General features: G+C 39.7%; 1 protein-coding gene across 11 annotated transcripts in view; it reads left to right on the top strand.

Moving 5' to 3' along the window:
* The window catches only part of Lrrc7 (leucine rich repeat containing 7), a 479,632-nt gene that overhangs the window by 335,148 nt on the left and 127,383 nt on the right, over positions 1-17,101 (top strand). For all 11 annotated transcript variants that reach the window (XM_028890385.2, XM_028890382.2, XM_028890380.1 and 8 more), the window contains 2 exons: positions 4,062-4,136; positions 12,292-12,436. In XM_028890385.2, the coding sequence (XP_028746218.1) occupies positions 4,062-4,136; positions 12,292-12,436 (220 nt within the window). The remainder of the gene's footprint in view (positions 1-4,061; positions 4,137-12,291; positions 12,437-17,101) is intronic.

The raw sequence follows: 17,101 nt of genomic DNA, 5'->3' as shown, positions 1-17,101 counted from the left end.
GCTACAGTTTTTAGAGAAAGAAAATAAAACAAGTTTGCAATATGAGATGAGAGTACATTTGTTACATAATTTTGACTCAAATTTAGAGTCTTGCTAGGTTAACAAATTTGAGGTCTAAGTGGATGGTGGTGCTGTAAAGTAAGGTATCTGAAATCAGAATTGCTTTTCTTGATCGAGCCAGGAAACGTGAACTATCTGAGCACAACTCTCAAGGGAACTATGCTGTGTTGTTATTTCTCCATTCTGAAGTGTGATAGGATCTAATAAATGCTGAGTGAATTTGTCAAAAGATTCAAAACAAAACTCTGGCATCTGACCTCTTCCTACTAAAAGTCTCTGCCTGAGACGTGTGACACCATGCACATGTGAACCACCTGTCATTTTACCCAGGATGTTTCTCTGTTCCTGAAACTTAGTCATCATAGTTCATATAACTTTAAGATCAGGCTAGCCTTCCTCATATGATAGTTATATAACTTTGAGCACATTCATCTGTTTCTTTAGGCACCGATCCCTATGAAATGAAGATTAAAGCTAACTCACCAAGCACTGAGAACCAAGTGGTTTGGACATGAATGAACCATTTTCTACAAAGGTTCATCTTTCAAGACCTTAGTCTGGGTGTGACAGTGCTGAGAGGTGACTGAACCTTTCAAAGATAGAGCCTGACTGGAGATAATTAAGTCACTGAAGCTCTTGCCCTTGACAGAAGTTAGTGTAGTCCTCACATGGAGAGGAGCTAGTTCCCAAGAGAACAAGCTGCTGCAGAGGAATCTAGCTAGAATTTTCCCTTCCTTCATCCTGTGTTTAGTTCTTTTTCTGTCCTTGATGAAACAGAGGCCTGTAGGCACCAGATTTGGGAACTTGGTAAACCTCTTTACTTCAGAGTACCAATCCCTGGTTATTTTGCTGTAACAACAGAATTGGATGTAAGCAAACAAAAACTCTTAGAAGTCTCCCCATGAGGGTAGTGCTGCTGTCCTTACCTACTTCTGATGAAGATCCTTAGCCAAGAAAGTGACAGCTTGGATCTGCCCATCCCCAAGCCCAAGTCTCCAGTGTTACTCCTACAGCCTATCAGCAATGACATCTCCCTCAATGATTGATTAAAAACACATTAGTGAAAATAATCTGTGGAAAAACACCTTAATGGGGCTTGCACTGAGTTGGTGGAGTTTTCCAAATATTCACAAGGACCTTGGTTTGTTCCCAGCATCATATAAATTGAGTATGGTCAGACATGCCAGTGTCAGAAATTCAAAGTCATCCTTGGCTACACAGTGAGTTTGAGGCCAGTCTGGCGTGTTTGAAGCCCTATCTCAAAAACACAAACAAAAACTTTTAAAAGTGTCTTGTTATAGTGAGTACCCAACAAGTGTTAGCTTTTGTTGTTGATTATTTTATTATTTATGCTTTCCTAGGCAGTTACATGTTTATTCGATAGAGGAATCACTGTATCTGGAAGGGGATTAAATTATTTCCTTTGGACTAACTTGGAACATTCCCTATCCACTGATGCAGACTTTGTTCTGTCCCTGTGACTCTGATAATTATTTCTAGTCCAACTGTGGAATTAGATTAAACCAGCCCTGCTTCCTTATAACAACCCTGCTATGTTTAAAGATGAGTGTCTGTGGCAACCATTCTTCTCCACTCTAGATCACCTTAGCCATTGATTCTCTAGCATTATCTCCAGACATGCTGCTTAAGTCTACTTGTTAAAGACATCTTTGCACTTAAGCATTCAGAGAAAGCAAAATTCTGTTATTCACACATGTTCTACCAGCATCTATAGAATAGGGCATTCAAAGAAGCAGACACAGGACAGCCCTGCCACTGTCTGATCACATTCCCAGGTGCTGTAGTTTCTTCTTGTGGAGGAGCTGTCTGTAGAGTGAATGAATTCACAGTGAATACCAAGCTCACTTTTGACTTAAATTCTCAATTTTGTTCAGCTTCTGCTTCCAGACATCTGAGCATGGTCTAGGCACCAAGACTCTACACGAGCCTCTGCCAACTTCACTTCCTGAGAACTGGCCAGCATTCCAGCATCTTTAGCTCTCTAGCTATGCTAATTTTATCACTTCACATATTGGCTCTCCTTCCCCACATCATGTCATCTTTTCCTCTATTCCATCAGTATACTCATCTGAGTATTTAAATGGGATATATTAAACTCATAGACATTAAAATATTCATAAGAACTTATGGCTTGAAGTATTTTAATTAATTATGAATCAATTACATTTTCTCAGTAGTGCCTTCCATTATTGTCACTAGAATACCTATTTGTTCATTCAACAATTACTGAAATATAACATCATTTTCTTCCTACATATTATGGAAAGTGGATTATTAAAACAAAGCTTTAAATTTTTATGGGAATTTTAGTGGGATTGATTCTAAAACAAAACAGAGAAGAATAAAATTAATGTAACCTTGAAACAGTCTCACACCCTATGGAGGTGACCTTTCCGTCTCCAAAGAAATTAACTGAAGAGGTTAGACAATCTCAAGGCATGTTGTACATCACAACTGAGAGAATCATAAGTAGGCTTTTCATCAAGTGCTGAGCAATTTCAGTCATCCAATTTTGTGTATCAGGGTTTCAAACAAGGGCTATGAAATTCATGAATAAAACATTTACCACTTGTGAGAGCCAAAGGGCTTATAATAAAGCAAGTGTGTTGTTAAATAAAAGATTTCAGTAAAAGTGGAAGAAAGTTTCTTAATCTGAAGTTAGGCTTCCTTTGTGAGTTGCAGATTTTAGATGTTACCCAACAAAACTGAAAGGGTAAAGAGTGAAAAACCACCTAAGGACCAATGACCTGAACATTCAGAAAAACAAAGTCATCTGCAAAAATGCATCTGGTAAATTTCGGCTTGAGATTGGTATAGAATTTCCAACATTTTTTTTAAAAACAAGTGTTTTTCTTTTTCTATGGGGTATGTATAAAGCAACATTCTTAGCATTATTATAAAATCAAAATTTCAGTCAACTCTGAAAAATGTTGAAGATGCTCTAAATTCTACAGTATCACATATCTGGAAGTTTAGTTCTTTATGTTAAACATTTCCATTATTACATACATTTGCTTTTACTTGCATGAAATCCTAAAATCATATGTGTACTAAGAAATGTTTTAAAATAAATGTCTTTACGATTTTTATGAGTAAAATCCCAATTTATATACCCAGAGTGACCTAGGTTTCTCAAGCAAAAAGGATTTGGGAAAGTTTAACTGGCCTGACCTACATAGAGAAGTGACTCATGGGTCACTCTAAGGCTTCACATCTCATCATCAACAGTAGTTCTTTGGTGACGAAAATGACAAGATAGGAAGTCAAAGGCTCAGATCCTGACTATCATGTCACAGTTCTGCAATGCTCTATGCCCACAGGCATTTGTGTGTGGTGCTCAGACATACAAAGTAAGAACCAATTGTGTGCAAAGAGCCACAGTAAAGCTACGGTGTTACAAAATGGTAGTGCCTTGGCTTTCAAATGCTGATGTCCCTTGGGCTGGAGAGATGGCTCAGCAGTTAAGAGTACTGACTGTTCTTCCAGATTCAATTGCCATCATCCACACTGAGGCACATAACTATCTGCAACTCCAGTTCCAGTTCCAGGCTTTCTAGTCCCCACAGGTACTGTATACATATGAATCACAGACATACATGCAAGTAGAACTCCCATACACATGAAAAATAAATAAAAATTAAAATTTTTTAAAGAAAAAGACTTGCATTATGTGAAGAATAAATCTGCCAAGTAGTTAAAGAACAATTAATAATATGAAAGATAATTGGAGTATATTAAAGAAATAGGTTAATATCCCTGGGTAATAGGTCTTAATTTTTATAATTGTTTAGATTCCAGGTAATTCTAGGTCCACTATCCCTATACTGGGTTTTTTGGAGGTCTGTTATTAAACTTGCAATTTTTTAGATTAATAATAGATTCCTAAATAAAATCTCAAGATTTGAGAAATAAAATCTAATGTGATCACAGAAAACTGATTTGGTTTATCTCTCTTCTCTTTCTCCCTGCCGCTCCTCCAGCCTGAAGTTCTGGATCAAATACAGAATTTGAGGGAGCTATGGATGGATAACAATGCATTGCAAGTGCTGCCTGGGGTACGTAAGCTTTGCCATGAATGTGCTCTGACTTGATGCAGGTTGGTTATGTTTTAATCATTAGCCCATATCTCCATTGTCAGTGCTTGGGAAGCAAATTAATACTTTTCAGGGCTTTAGTCACCAAGTACTTCTCATGAACTTGTTTTTAATGTTCCATGTCTTTTGTGAGTTGCAAAAAGAGAAAAGCTGTTTCCCTTGATGTCCCTCATTCTGCTTACTGGATTTTAAAAGCTGCTAAGTTCATAGTTGAATTTTTAATATACATTGTTTTACAAAAGCAACCTTATTCTCACAGGTAACTGTACAGCTGTCTTTCCTCTTGCTGTTAGAGCTCTTCCACAAAGTGAATGGCTTTCCCTGTTTGCTTCTTATCCAATAGAACCCACTTACACCTTCAGGCTTTCTTTCTGTGAAGGGATGGTTCCATCATGGAGCAGGTTCGCCTGCTGGCTTCTGCAGGTAGACTCCTGGTGGAGTTTCCATCTCCTGAGAGAATGACTTCCAATAGCAGCCTTGCCGTTCCTGGCAATGCACTGGGAAGAGTGTGTGCTCACACATGCAACAGACCAATCCCTTACTACCTGCCTTTCCTGGCCACCTCAACACACATGTCACTGGACTAAGGATCCAGGCAGGTGGAGAGAATCATTTTTCAGCCAAGACAGAGGTTTTAATATGTCCTCAAAGCAAATTTTACTCTTTTTTAGAATTTTCTTTAAATTATTTTAAAGTTAATGTGCACATAACATTTGTTCTCTGTGAACAAACATGAGGCCATAGAAAAGCAGATGTCTTGAAAAAGATTAGAAAAAAAAACATTTTTTTTTTTAATTTTGAAAGGGCTACGTCCATAGCACCACAGACACAAACCAGGAAGTCTGTGCTTACTGATTCATACAAACTGTTTGCTAATATGATCAGAAACTGAGCCAGTGTCAGAGTCACAGAGATCTTACAGTCAATTCCCTCAACTACATTGTTTGGGAGACTCACATAATAGTGATTCCAGAAATGAAAATATATTAATTTAAGTGGTAAGTTATTTTTACTTATTTATTTTGGGGGTTTTTTTGTTTTTTGTTTTTTGTTTTTTGTTTTTTTTTTGTTTTGTTTTGTTTTTTTTTTTGAGACAAAGGCTTCTCTGTGTAGCCTAGCTGTTCTGGAACTAGCTCTGAAGACCAGGCTAGCTTCGAACTCAGAGAACCACCTGCCTCTGCCTCCCAAGTGCTGAGATGAAAGGTGTGCACTTCCATGCCCGGCTTATAGAAGTTTTTAATAGTCTATTCTAATATTTCATTGCTAGCTGTTGCTGTTTACTTGATAACTTTTATCATAGGTAAATAGAGAGAGAGCGCACCACAGTCTGTATAGCACTGTGTCACAAGCACAGTTTCAGACTTCCACAGGATTTCTTAGAACTTATCCCTTTGAATGAAAAGGAGGCCAGTTTATGTACAGTCCTGCAGAATGCAGATAAAATACCTAATTCCTGAGGAGATATAGAAAAGTCAGAATGTTACCTAGATGCAAGTTTACACCAGCTTCTTGATATTCATTTAATCAAAGCCACTTACTTTGCATATACTGTTCGAGGCACTGCCTAGCTGGCTTATAAAAATTCACTCTGGATCCTCAAAGAAACCCTATGAGTATGTTCTGTGCAGCCCAGGGTCACAGAGCCAGTAAGTCCTGGGGCTGTAAGTCAAAGCGGCTACTCTTGTACAGCAATGTCTGACCTCACAGTGTTGTGTGTCAATGCATTCTCTGAAACCTGTAGAAGGTATGGGTGAGAATTGGAGTCAATGCACTTTCTACAGTGGTTACATTTGCAGAATCTGAAGGTGTAAATGAGTAAGTGGTGAGACAAAAAATCTTGTCCAACCTGCCTCTTTCGAAATTTTTGCATCTAAATCCACTAGCTCAGCTGTGGTCCATGGCTAATTTTATTTAGTATGCCTTAATTTGACACTTTGTTATGCCCTGTGTTTGAATACCCCACTCCTCCCAGCTTAAGTGACCTAGCCTGCTATCCAGTTCTACGTGACCTTGGCTACCTGCTCATTTCCAGTGCAGTCCGCAGTCCTATCTATCAGTCAGTCTCAAAGATGAATAACCCTTAGTATTTACTCTGAAAAGGTATGGGGAAAAAAGCAAAGCCACTGTTTCCCTTGCTCTTGCATTCTAACACATTAAGTTAATATACTTTTAGAAGCCTAGACTCTTGTATTTTTACTCATTTTTTTATAATTCAGAGAGGCAAATAGAATAACCAAGTATTTTGTCTTCTACAAAGCTCCATCTTACAACTCCCAATCTAAAGTTCATACATAAAACTCTGACCAAGTAGTGCATGAATTTATGTTGTTTCTGAATATTCTGACATCTTCCTCATCTTGTGATTTCTACATCTGTCACTCACCTATGGATCCGTGTGCACCTAGAGTGGTGCTGGGCAAGTTGACCTTCCCAAGGACTGAAGACCTTTGCTGCAGGGTAGGGTGCCTGTAGAAGGTTTGAAAGACTCAATAATAAACACCCAAGTGTTGTTTGTCTTCCACAGAATGTTTTGAAACTGCACGGAAGATGCCAGTCAGTGCAGGAGATAGCAAGGCAGCATTGAGAGCAGCTTCAAGAATGAAAGAGCCTTCTCCTGATTAAAGGATAGAGGAGGGTACAATGCAAAAGCACACAGAGTCCTTTACTCCTAGAAAAGAAAAGACTACCATGACTCATACTTCCTTGGGGTGGGACATGAATAGCAAAGTGGCAGTTTTTTATAAAGTGCTGTTCTTCTGAGCTGGGGAAATGCCACCTAATGCCTTCTTTTCCCCCGTTCTGGAGGGCCAGCTCCTCTAATGTTTGCTTCTACACAGCTTCACAGGGACCTAAAGATGCAGGATGAGTTAATGAGGGGTGTGGGAGACGGGAAGATCTTTAGTCCAATCCAAGCAGATTCAATTTCAGTTCCAGCCTTTATTCTCAGAGCAACCTGGGAATGGCACACAGGAAGCATGTGCTAATGTGTCCTCAGGAATGCAGAACTTTCTCTGTTTGGCAGCTTCTGGAAACACTGCATGTAGCTCCTCTGGCCTCTTCTGATCCCCTCTTCTGAATTTGACCTCATCATTCAAGGTCAAAACCCCATTCTGGATAATGTTCCTTCAATGATCCACAAATGCAGGACACAAAGACCCAGCCCCTCAGCCCCTGCTCAGACACCTGTGGGGTTGGGGAGCTCAGCTACAGAATTTTTGGGAAGCTTTGCTGGGGACCTCCTCACAGGGCAGGGAAGGAAGGACATCTGTCAGGTCAGCTTCCTTCCTTCCCTGCCCCTCCTGTCCTCTGTCCTTGATTCTAAGAGGACTCTGTGCTGAACTTGTCATTGTCTTTGCTTCCTAGGGAACTTCATTCACAATCTTTTTTTTTTTTTTTTTTACACCACCATTCAGTTCAACATAATAGCCACAGATTCCCCTGTTCTCCCACTCTCGCCCCCCTCCCCCTCCCCCCAGCCCACCCCCATTCCCACCTCCTCCAGATCAAGGTCTCCCCCGAGGACCGACCTCAACATTCACAATCTTAAGCTCCAAGCATGAGTGCCTGCTAGAGGCAGCTGCGAAGAGCGGATCTGAGGTGGGCTGGAGAGTCTGCTTTCCCAACAGGCCAGGGAGAGAGGAAAGTGGGGGCACTGTAGCTGGTGTGCATGGCAAACTGGGTCACAAGAATACAGAATATTAAATAAAATATATATCAAACTATCGCAAACAATAACAGGTCCAGCCTATATTGTGTGCTCCCAGGATCCGTGGAAGAGTCTAACAACCAGCTGAGGATTCTAATCTGGGGGATATTCAGTGAATCTAAGCACACTGGGTTCTTTAGCCAATTCACTTTATTCTTCTCAGTCAGTTCTATCTACACAGTCTCTTCTCTGTTCTCATACTTAGCTCCTCTCGGTCCCTCCTGCTCTCAGTCCCTTCTGCTGTTCTTTCATCATTCTACCTTGTTCTTTCCATCTCCGTCTTCATCTTTGTTCTCAGTCAATTCTTTTCTTGCTATTCTCTCATATCTATCTAGGTCTTTTCTATCTTTTTTCCTTCTTTTTTTCCCAAGCACGCGCGCGCGCGCGCGCGCGCACACACACACACACACACACACACACACACACACATATATATATATATATCCATTCATTAACAACTTGTTAGTAAAAACTACAAAGTAAACTCTCAGGGAGAAGTATTCTGATAAGAGTCACACTTGTCTAAGACTTAGTCAGCTTAATTGGTGATTGACAACAGCTGTAGGTAGTAAAAAGGTCTGGCTATCTCTTAAAGGGATAGCTACAAAGGTTACAAGGAGAGAAATTAAACCAATGAGAGATTTAAGGAAAAGGCAAAGAATATGTGTACTATTTTATATAATTAATAATATCCAGATATGATTAATCAGTTAACAGCATTTTTCTGTTAATCACCTGAATCTAGGGACCTGTATATAATTAGTCTATTGAGCCTAAAATTTTGCATTAAGAACTGGTGTAGAAAGAAATACAAAGTGTTAATTGTTCTTTGAATCAGAGTGGGGAGGGGCTAGTGGAGGAAGCTTAGGGCAACATAGGTGCTGTTGGTCTCTTGAAGGACTGAGATATACCAAGGCCAGACACATGCACTATCACTTCTGGTTCACTATAATTCTTCTGAAGAGTTTTGATTTAACAAAGCCAGGCACCTGCAATTCCACTCTGTGAAAGTTCTATGAAGGCTCTTTGTCTGACCAGTATTTACCTTGTCAGTGACTAAGAATGGAGAGTAAGACCTCTAAGTGTCTGCAGTCCACATGGAACAGTAGACCTAGCATGAAGCATAATTTAGTGTGTTTCTATTCACAAAAATTGTACAGTTAAATAAGAAAACATCTTATAGACTATTCACAATTATGTGTGCCCATAAGATTGAGATACAATCATGAGATTACATGTAAACATAACATGGAAATGCATAGTAAATGGGGAGAATCATAGCTGTTATTGCACAAGAAGTTTACAACAAGAGACAGCAGGTTCATTCAAAAGACAGTAATTCCATAACATCTTGCATGATGGTTTCCTCTTACAGAACCCTTAGTTCTGATAGGTTGACCTTCTGAACACTAGTTGTCACTGATGTATACTCTCATGGACTTTTGCTACCAGCGACTCTCAATATAAAACCTTTAACTCAGTGCCAAGTGTTTGTCTATTAATTAATTATACTGGTTTATTTAGACTCTCCCAAATAAGTAAGACAAATGGTAAGGTGTTCCTAGGTATATCAAATGAGTGAAGTGCTGAGCAACCAAAGTATGAGGCAGTTGTCTGCAACACCCTGAAACAAAGCAAGATGAAGGCTTTTACCTAGCTGTTTTCTGTTGTCCACCTACAAGTTTAGTGACCACTGGTAGGAGCTGACCCTCCCACCCTATGCAGTCAGTCAGAAACCCTTGATTTGACTACACATCTTCCTTGAGCCCATTTCTCTTCCTCCTTGAGTGCACTGCCTTAGGTACCTGGCTATTACACAGACAAAAGACTCTGTCCAGTAGTCAGTAGTCCCTTGGTGTCTAGAAGATTCTTCCAAGATCCTGCAACCACAGGACAAGATCCACAGATGCTGAAGTGTCTTATGAGAAGTGGTTTAATGCTTGCCTATAACCATTTGGACTTTCCAAATCTCTTAAAGCTTTCTATATTATGGATAACAGCCACTATAATGCAAATGCTAACTTGAGTTCCTCCACCACACACAGCAGCTTTGCATATTTTTGATGCTTGATTGTTGTGGATGCCTCAAGCCTACAGTTCAGCACCTCTAGTGGACTTCCTTGATTCTAATCATGAATCTGCCATTTTGAAAGTTCCAACGTGACAAGTTTTTTTCTGAGCACAGATCTGATCAAGTCATTCCCTGTCTTACAAACCTTTTAATAGTTCCTTTTGCCTGCAAGTTAGAGTTTTTATGCCTTCACAACATGTGGTTCCTTTTACAGCAGTCCTCTTCCTGAAAACATGAGCTCAGCAAACTTAAGTCACTCTAAGTTATTAAATCTCTCAACATGTCATACTTTTTCAAGCTTCTCTGTGAATATGAGAGCTATTCTCTCTTGCAGGTTCCCTCTTTTGCTTTCTTTGTGTGCTAGTATGAGTGTATATATACATGTGCTACACACATGTAGAGTTCTGAGATCAATATTAGGTGCCCTCCTTAATCAGTCTCCATCTTATCTTTTGAGACAGCGTCTCAAAAGCATACCTGGAGCTCACCGATTCAGCTGGGCTGGCTCTCTGTCTAATGAGCTTGTCTCTGCCTCCCTAGTCCTAGGACTGCAAGCACATACCACCATGCCAGGCTTTCTGCATGGGTGCCAGGGATTGAACTGGGGTCCTCAGGCTTCTGCAGCCAGCACTTGACTTACTGAACCATCTTGATTCCTTTGGGTTTCCTCTTTCTTGACAAATGACAACTGCTGGACAGTCTTGGTCCTTCCCTCATTCTTCTGTAGTATTTCCCACATGAATTTTCATGCACATAGCAAGAGTATTTTTATTGTTTCTTTGGATGTTGCCTTCACTAATGTAAACTCCCTAAAGATAAAAAACTCATTTTGACTATCATAGTGTTGAGCAGCTATGATCACAGCACTAGGAAGGAGGAAGAAGAAATGTTCTGAGCTGAAGACATGCCTGCACTTCACAATAATTTGTTTCAAATTTTTAAAACGTCTTGTCTTCATCCAGACAAGTTTCTTCCCAGATACATCTGCCTGGTTCATGATGTTTTCTTAATACATAGCACAGATAGTAGCATATAACAGAGAGTCTCAGAAAGGGCTGGTGAATGAGCAGAATGCTGAACCTCTAATGCAGGGGTCTCTGTAACCACCATGGCCAACAGAGTAATGATCTTGGAGAGGCAAGAAAGAAGTTTGGCTTAACATAACTAAGTAGCCAATGTTGGTTCGAACTTCGGTTCAAATGAACTGAGTGGTTCATTTTAGGCATATTTAAACACAGCACAACTTGGTGAAAACTTTCCTGGTTAACTAAATTCCATACACACAATAAAGAATACATAAATCTCTTTAAGGAACAAAGTAAGCTAGATAAAGATCAAACATGATTATATCAAAACTCTTTGTAAAGTACATGTGACACCTTCCATAATGATGGGTTCTGTAGATTAACTGAATAAAACGAGCTTATGATAAAGGTCTGGAAATGACTTCAGGGTGGATGACAGGTTATGTATTCTTCTCTTTGAAGGAACAACCTGTATGTTTAACTTTCAGGTTCCCCTAGTCCTTATCTGTAAGTACAAAGACCTCTTTGCCTCCCACATTCTGATTAGCAGAATCAATCCCAAATTATAATTTTAAATCTTTCTGAGACATCTAAACCTTAAAGATACTATGCAATGTTCAGTTCTCCATTGGAAAATTTCAGATCTGTTGTGTTCTGACTGCTGCATTGACTCAGAATTTATCTATAACCACTGCAGATATAATTCATAAGCATTTACAAACCAGTGGACTTTTTAGCAGATTCACAATGTTCTATAAACATCATCACAACCTAACTTTAGAACATTTCCATCACCCTTAAAAGCAATCCTAAATCTCTGGCAATCTTCTCTACTTCCTGTCTATAAATTTACCCATTCTGGACATTGCATATGAGCGTAATCCTACATGTGTGGTTTTTTGTGACTTGCACCTTTCAAAGTTCAGCTATTGTAACATATTTCAATACTTCATTCACTGCCAAATAATATCCATTATGCAGGCAGGCCACTTTTGCTTACCCATGCAGTCATTGAGGCAGGTTTAGGCTGCTGCCACTTGACTGCTGTGAATAATGCAGCTGTGACCATTTGTGTGCATTTGTGTTTTTAATTGTGCAGAATAGGCCTAGGGTGTATAGGTAATGTAGGGATTCTGTGTTTTGAAGTGGATGCACCAGTGTGCTTTCCAGTCAGTGTACATTTGATCAATGCTTCCATATCCTCCTTACTGTCATGGTGGTTTTAAATTTAATTCACAACATCACGGTTTTTACAGCTTCAAGTGCCTTGTGAAATATCCCCAACTAACCCTGAGTTTATGCACTGTCTTCAAGTCTATAGGGAAGTTAAAGATGTTGGTATACCTGGATATGTCAAAAAACAGGATAGAAACGGTTGACATGGATATTTCTGGATGTGAAGCCCTTGAGGACCTCTTACTATCATCCAATATGTTGCAACAGCTGCCTGACTCAATAGGTGAGGATGTAACATTTTGTCATGAGTAATTATGTCAAGTGTGCAGTTTCTTTTTTGGCAGTATAACTTGTTTATGCATGTAGGTAATATACTACTAGCCTGACATTAATGAATTAGCAAATTCACCATGCAAGATCATTGTATATTATGAATAGCTTAAAACGAACTGTTAAATTTAACATCAAATCCAGCTCTCCAGTGAAATGTTCCTATTAAATAGATGTAACTGTCAAATCTCCTAAATTTCAGTGTTGTCATGAAAAGTAAGTGTTTAGATTTAAAGTTATTTAGATTTAGAGTTATTTGGTGATGATGGATGCATTGTAACATTGATATAACAGGTAAAAAACATAAAAATGTGTATGTGTAAAATAGATTCTTAGTTCCATTATTTTTTAAAAGACATATTGTCCTTAATATGTTATAAGATGGTTACCAGAAAAAAAGATTGTGAGTAGGTATAGCATGTACCAGATCTTTTTATTTATATATTTTATAGATAAAGTTAAAAAAAGACTGAACAGTGAGTAGTCCTTTTATATTTTTCCTGTTTATGAGATATCTTGGCTAGGAGAAAAATCATGAGTTCACTTAACTTTGAAATGGGGATTTCAACCTGTTTGTAATAAATGTGTCATGTATTCAGCAACTTGCTAATGCTCCTAAGAACTGTCACAGACCAAGTAGGCCAGTTGATGGAGAACACTGGTTTCAACAAAATCACACAAGCTTTTCTCATAAATTTGCTGACTTTTTATTTACATAAGCACCCATATCAAACGTGTTTCTCCAACCACAAGGCAAAACTGAAGGACTAGGCCTCTCACATTTCCCAGCTGCATCTCAGAGAACATACTGGCCTCTGATCTGAACGTTAGTCATCATAAATGAAACTTATGAGCAGATGAGTGTGGGAAGAACTTGTATGTGTGTTGCAACATTGAGGAGGCTTGTTAGCTACAAAGAGCCTCATCTGATCAGGACAACAGAGTGGTAGTATGCGACTCTACATGTTCAGCACCACCCCCATACAACTGAAAATGCATAGGCAAAATGCCTTGATTCAGAGAACATAGTTTTGCCCATAGCTGTCTTCTCAGTGCTGAGACTGTGTCTGGCATATGCTGTGCCATCCTTAGTAAAGGACATTTACTCATGCTAAGAATGGCTATTTACTTGACAAATAAAGAACTCCACAAGTATGCAGGAAAATGGAGTTAAATAAGCATGCTAAAAATGAAAATGCATCCACTTCAATAGAAATAAAATTTAAAACCTGAAAGTACCAGAGGGAGGGAAATAGAAAAAAAATCCATACAGAAGATAAAAAAGAAGTTAAAGTAATCATAGAATATAAAACAATGAAATTATGTGTCATAAATCACAGAAAAATAACAAATTAGTTAAATAAGCCTGTTTTATTTAAAAGAACCAATTATTTCCAAAGACAAGGCATTCTTGATTTGGCAGGATTATTTGTTAATTTATCTTTCTTTAAAAAGCAGCTCACAGCTGGGCTGTGGTGGCATACGCCTTTAATCCCAGAACTCAGGAGGCAGAGTCAGGAGGATCTCTGTGAGTTCGAGGCCAGCCTGGGCTACAGAGTGAATTCCAGGACACAGAGTTAGACTCCACTTGGAGTAAGGCATCCTGCTAGAGTGATGCAGAACACTGAGCTGAGCATGTAGCAGCATAAGAAGAAAGACAAAAGAGGTTTCTTGTTGCTCTAACACCTCCCTTCAGGACCTAAGAACTCTCCTAGGAAGAAAGTGACTTGGGGACACTAGTTACTCACTGAACTGTCCTTTATGTCTCACTGAAACTTCAGGGGAAATTATATCTGACTATCTGCCCAGGGCCTGGTTATAGACACAGACAGTCCTTCCTCAGGGCCTTCCCATGTTGGCCAACAAACATAAGAGTTTTGTTCTGGGCCGAAGAAAAACCGCAGACACTAACTGGATGAGAAATGGAACCTCATCTTTCTTATTGGAATGTGGATTATCTATTGGGTCACCAGGAATTTTAAAAATAAGAGAAGAATTTCCATATTAATAAAATAAAATACAACTAAAACAAAATCTCTACTCTGTCACACCAGTCCTGCAGCTGAGAGTCGGTTGACAGAGAGGCAGACTCAGCAACCACTCTGTGCTTGGTCCCTCCCTGCACTGTTTTCAAGAAGAGTGAAAGGCCTCTCTGTGGTGGTATTGTGTTCCCCAAAATATTATGTACTCTAATAAATTTATCTGGGGTCAGAGAACAGACAGCCACTAGATACAAAGGCTAGAAAATGGTGGCACTCACACCTTTAATCCTAGCATTCCAGAGATAGAAATCCCTCTGGATCTCTGTGAGTTCAAGGCCACATTGGAAACAGCCAAGCATGGTGACACACGCCTTTAATCCCAGAAAGCCAGCCTTTAATCCCAGGGAGTGGTGGTAGAAAGCAGAAAGATATATAAGGCGTGAGGACCAGAAACTAGAAGATTTTGGCTGGTTAAGCATTCAGGCTTTTGAGCAGTAATTCAGCTGAGACCCATTCTGGATGAGGACTCAGAGGCCTCCAGTCTGAGGAGACAAGACCAGCTGAGGATCCGGCGAGGTGAGATAGCTGTGGCTTGTTCTGTCTCTCTGATCTACCAGCATGGACCCCAATAACTCGCCTCAGGTTTGATTTTATTAATAAGAACTTTTAAGATTCCTGCTACACCTCTCTTCCTCTTTCAGGTGGTTTTAATAAAAAGCTTCTTTGGATAGCAAGGAAAAATCACTAGAGGAGGATGCATAATGTTTTACTTTTCAAACTATGGTCACTTAGTAATTGGGGCAGAGGCTCCACAGTCAAGTTACCTGAGTTCGAGTTGCTTGCCTGCTGTGTGACCTTCTACAAGTCACATAATGTCTCTGTGCTCCAATTGTTCATCAATGTGAGGGAGTAGCATTACCTCTAGTTCATGTTGAGGGGCTCACTAGTTAATCCAAGGTGCCAAGTGTTCAGTCAGTGGCAGCTCCTATGAGAACTAAGACTTGGGAGACAGAGACATTTGCTTTCATAGAACTATTACAATGGGTACAATGCCCGACAAACATTGACAAGTTTAATAAAAAGCTATTTTAATGTTTGGAGCATTCATATTAACTATGTATCTATACAAGAATATCTACATGGCAATTACAGTTCTCCTCATCCTTCAATGCCAGGGGTGTATAAAAAGATAGAGAATGTGGAGAGGGAAACACAAGGGAAGGAGAGGAAGACAGGAGCCTGCATGAAGCTGGTACTCAGCCCACAACCAGAGACCTACTGAGGTTCTAAGCCAGTCTAGACTAGATCCTTGGGTAATGTGTGAGCAGCAAAGTGGTCTGGTCTTGGTAAGCTCCTGTAAATCCACGGACTCAGGCTAAGCAGAAAGGTCTGCTTGCTAAGCAGAAAGGTCTGCTATAAAGACTCATGTGAGAGCCACACCTCTAGTCTGCTCAGAAACCACTTGCCTGAGTCCAAACCTACCTCGTTTTCCTTAACATTGCTTCACACCAGAGGCCTCAGGTCTTCTGGAAATGCTCATGGTAACCTGGTGTCTGTTCAGCCATCTGTCATCCAAGCCTCAGTTTCTTGTGACCCAACACAGTGGTGAAGAGACTCAACCCTCCCACAGTTCCAATGGTGGGCTAGAGCATAGCAGTCTAATGGGGGCTTCAAGCTACAAAACATTCTAATGTAACTCATGGCCCACTCATAACATAAACAAGCTCTGGTGTCCTTTTACATCCCAGAGCTGATGTTTCAAAACATACACTAGGGAAGCTAAAATGGTTCCAATACCTTTTGAACAGAGATGATTGGTACAAAAGATGTTCAGACCACTATGATGAATATGCACCAAAGGAATGTCCTGTTTCCCACATGCTATTGTTTTCAAGCTGATGAATTATGCTCCCATGTTGCAGGTATTTTGTTGCAGCAGTCTGACAGCAGGGTTAGTTCTCTTTACCTGCTTCTGAAGAAAACATAACTATACTGAAATCCTAAGTCAACCACAGCTTTACTTCAGACTTCATGTGACTTCCTCTGGCTTTTAAAAAATTATCAGAATACTAAAATAGGTTGGCATGACTTGACACCATATCCACAAGGTGTGAATGTTAAAGGATGCTCCACACTCAAGTGGGTGTGGACAGGGACACACACATACACACATACACACACACACACACACACACACACACACACGCATAAATTTCAGAGGATCACGTTTTCATATAACTATATCAAAAAGTCCTAGAAAATTTTTGTTAAGGAAAATGGTTTAGTTTTCCTTAACTTGACATCCCCAAGCGACATTTGATTATGAAATTAATATTTTCCTGACAAATCTTCTGCAGGACACAGTAATCTACAGCATATATACATAGTTCCCATATAAAACAAATGCTAACCTTCGTACTGATATTTTGTCCTTGGGTTTCGCTATTGAAGCCACATTGATTTACAAGCTGTTTGATGGTTGGATAAGAGGAGTGATTACGCCCAAGGCAGCTGTTCTCCCATTACTGTGTAGTGACTGCACATTAAGGTAATGGAAGGAGGTCAAGCCATAAAAAGTGTGGAGGGCACAGGTCAGACAGTGAAAAATAAGTGGTTGTGGGGTGTGGAGAAGGCTC

The sequence above is a fragment of the Peromyscus leucopus genome, chromosome 6 (genome assembly GCF_004664715.2).
Source record: "Peromyscus leucopus breed LL Stock chromosome 6, UCI_PerLeu_2.1, whole genome shotgun sequence".
Lineage (NCBI taxonomy): Eukaryota > Metazoa > Chordata > Mammalia > Rodentia > Cricetidae > Peromyscus > Peromyscus leucopus.
This window is presented reverse-complemented; position numbering and strand designations above follow the sequence as displayed.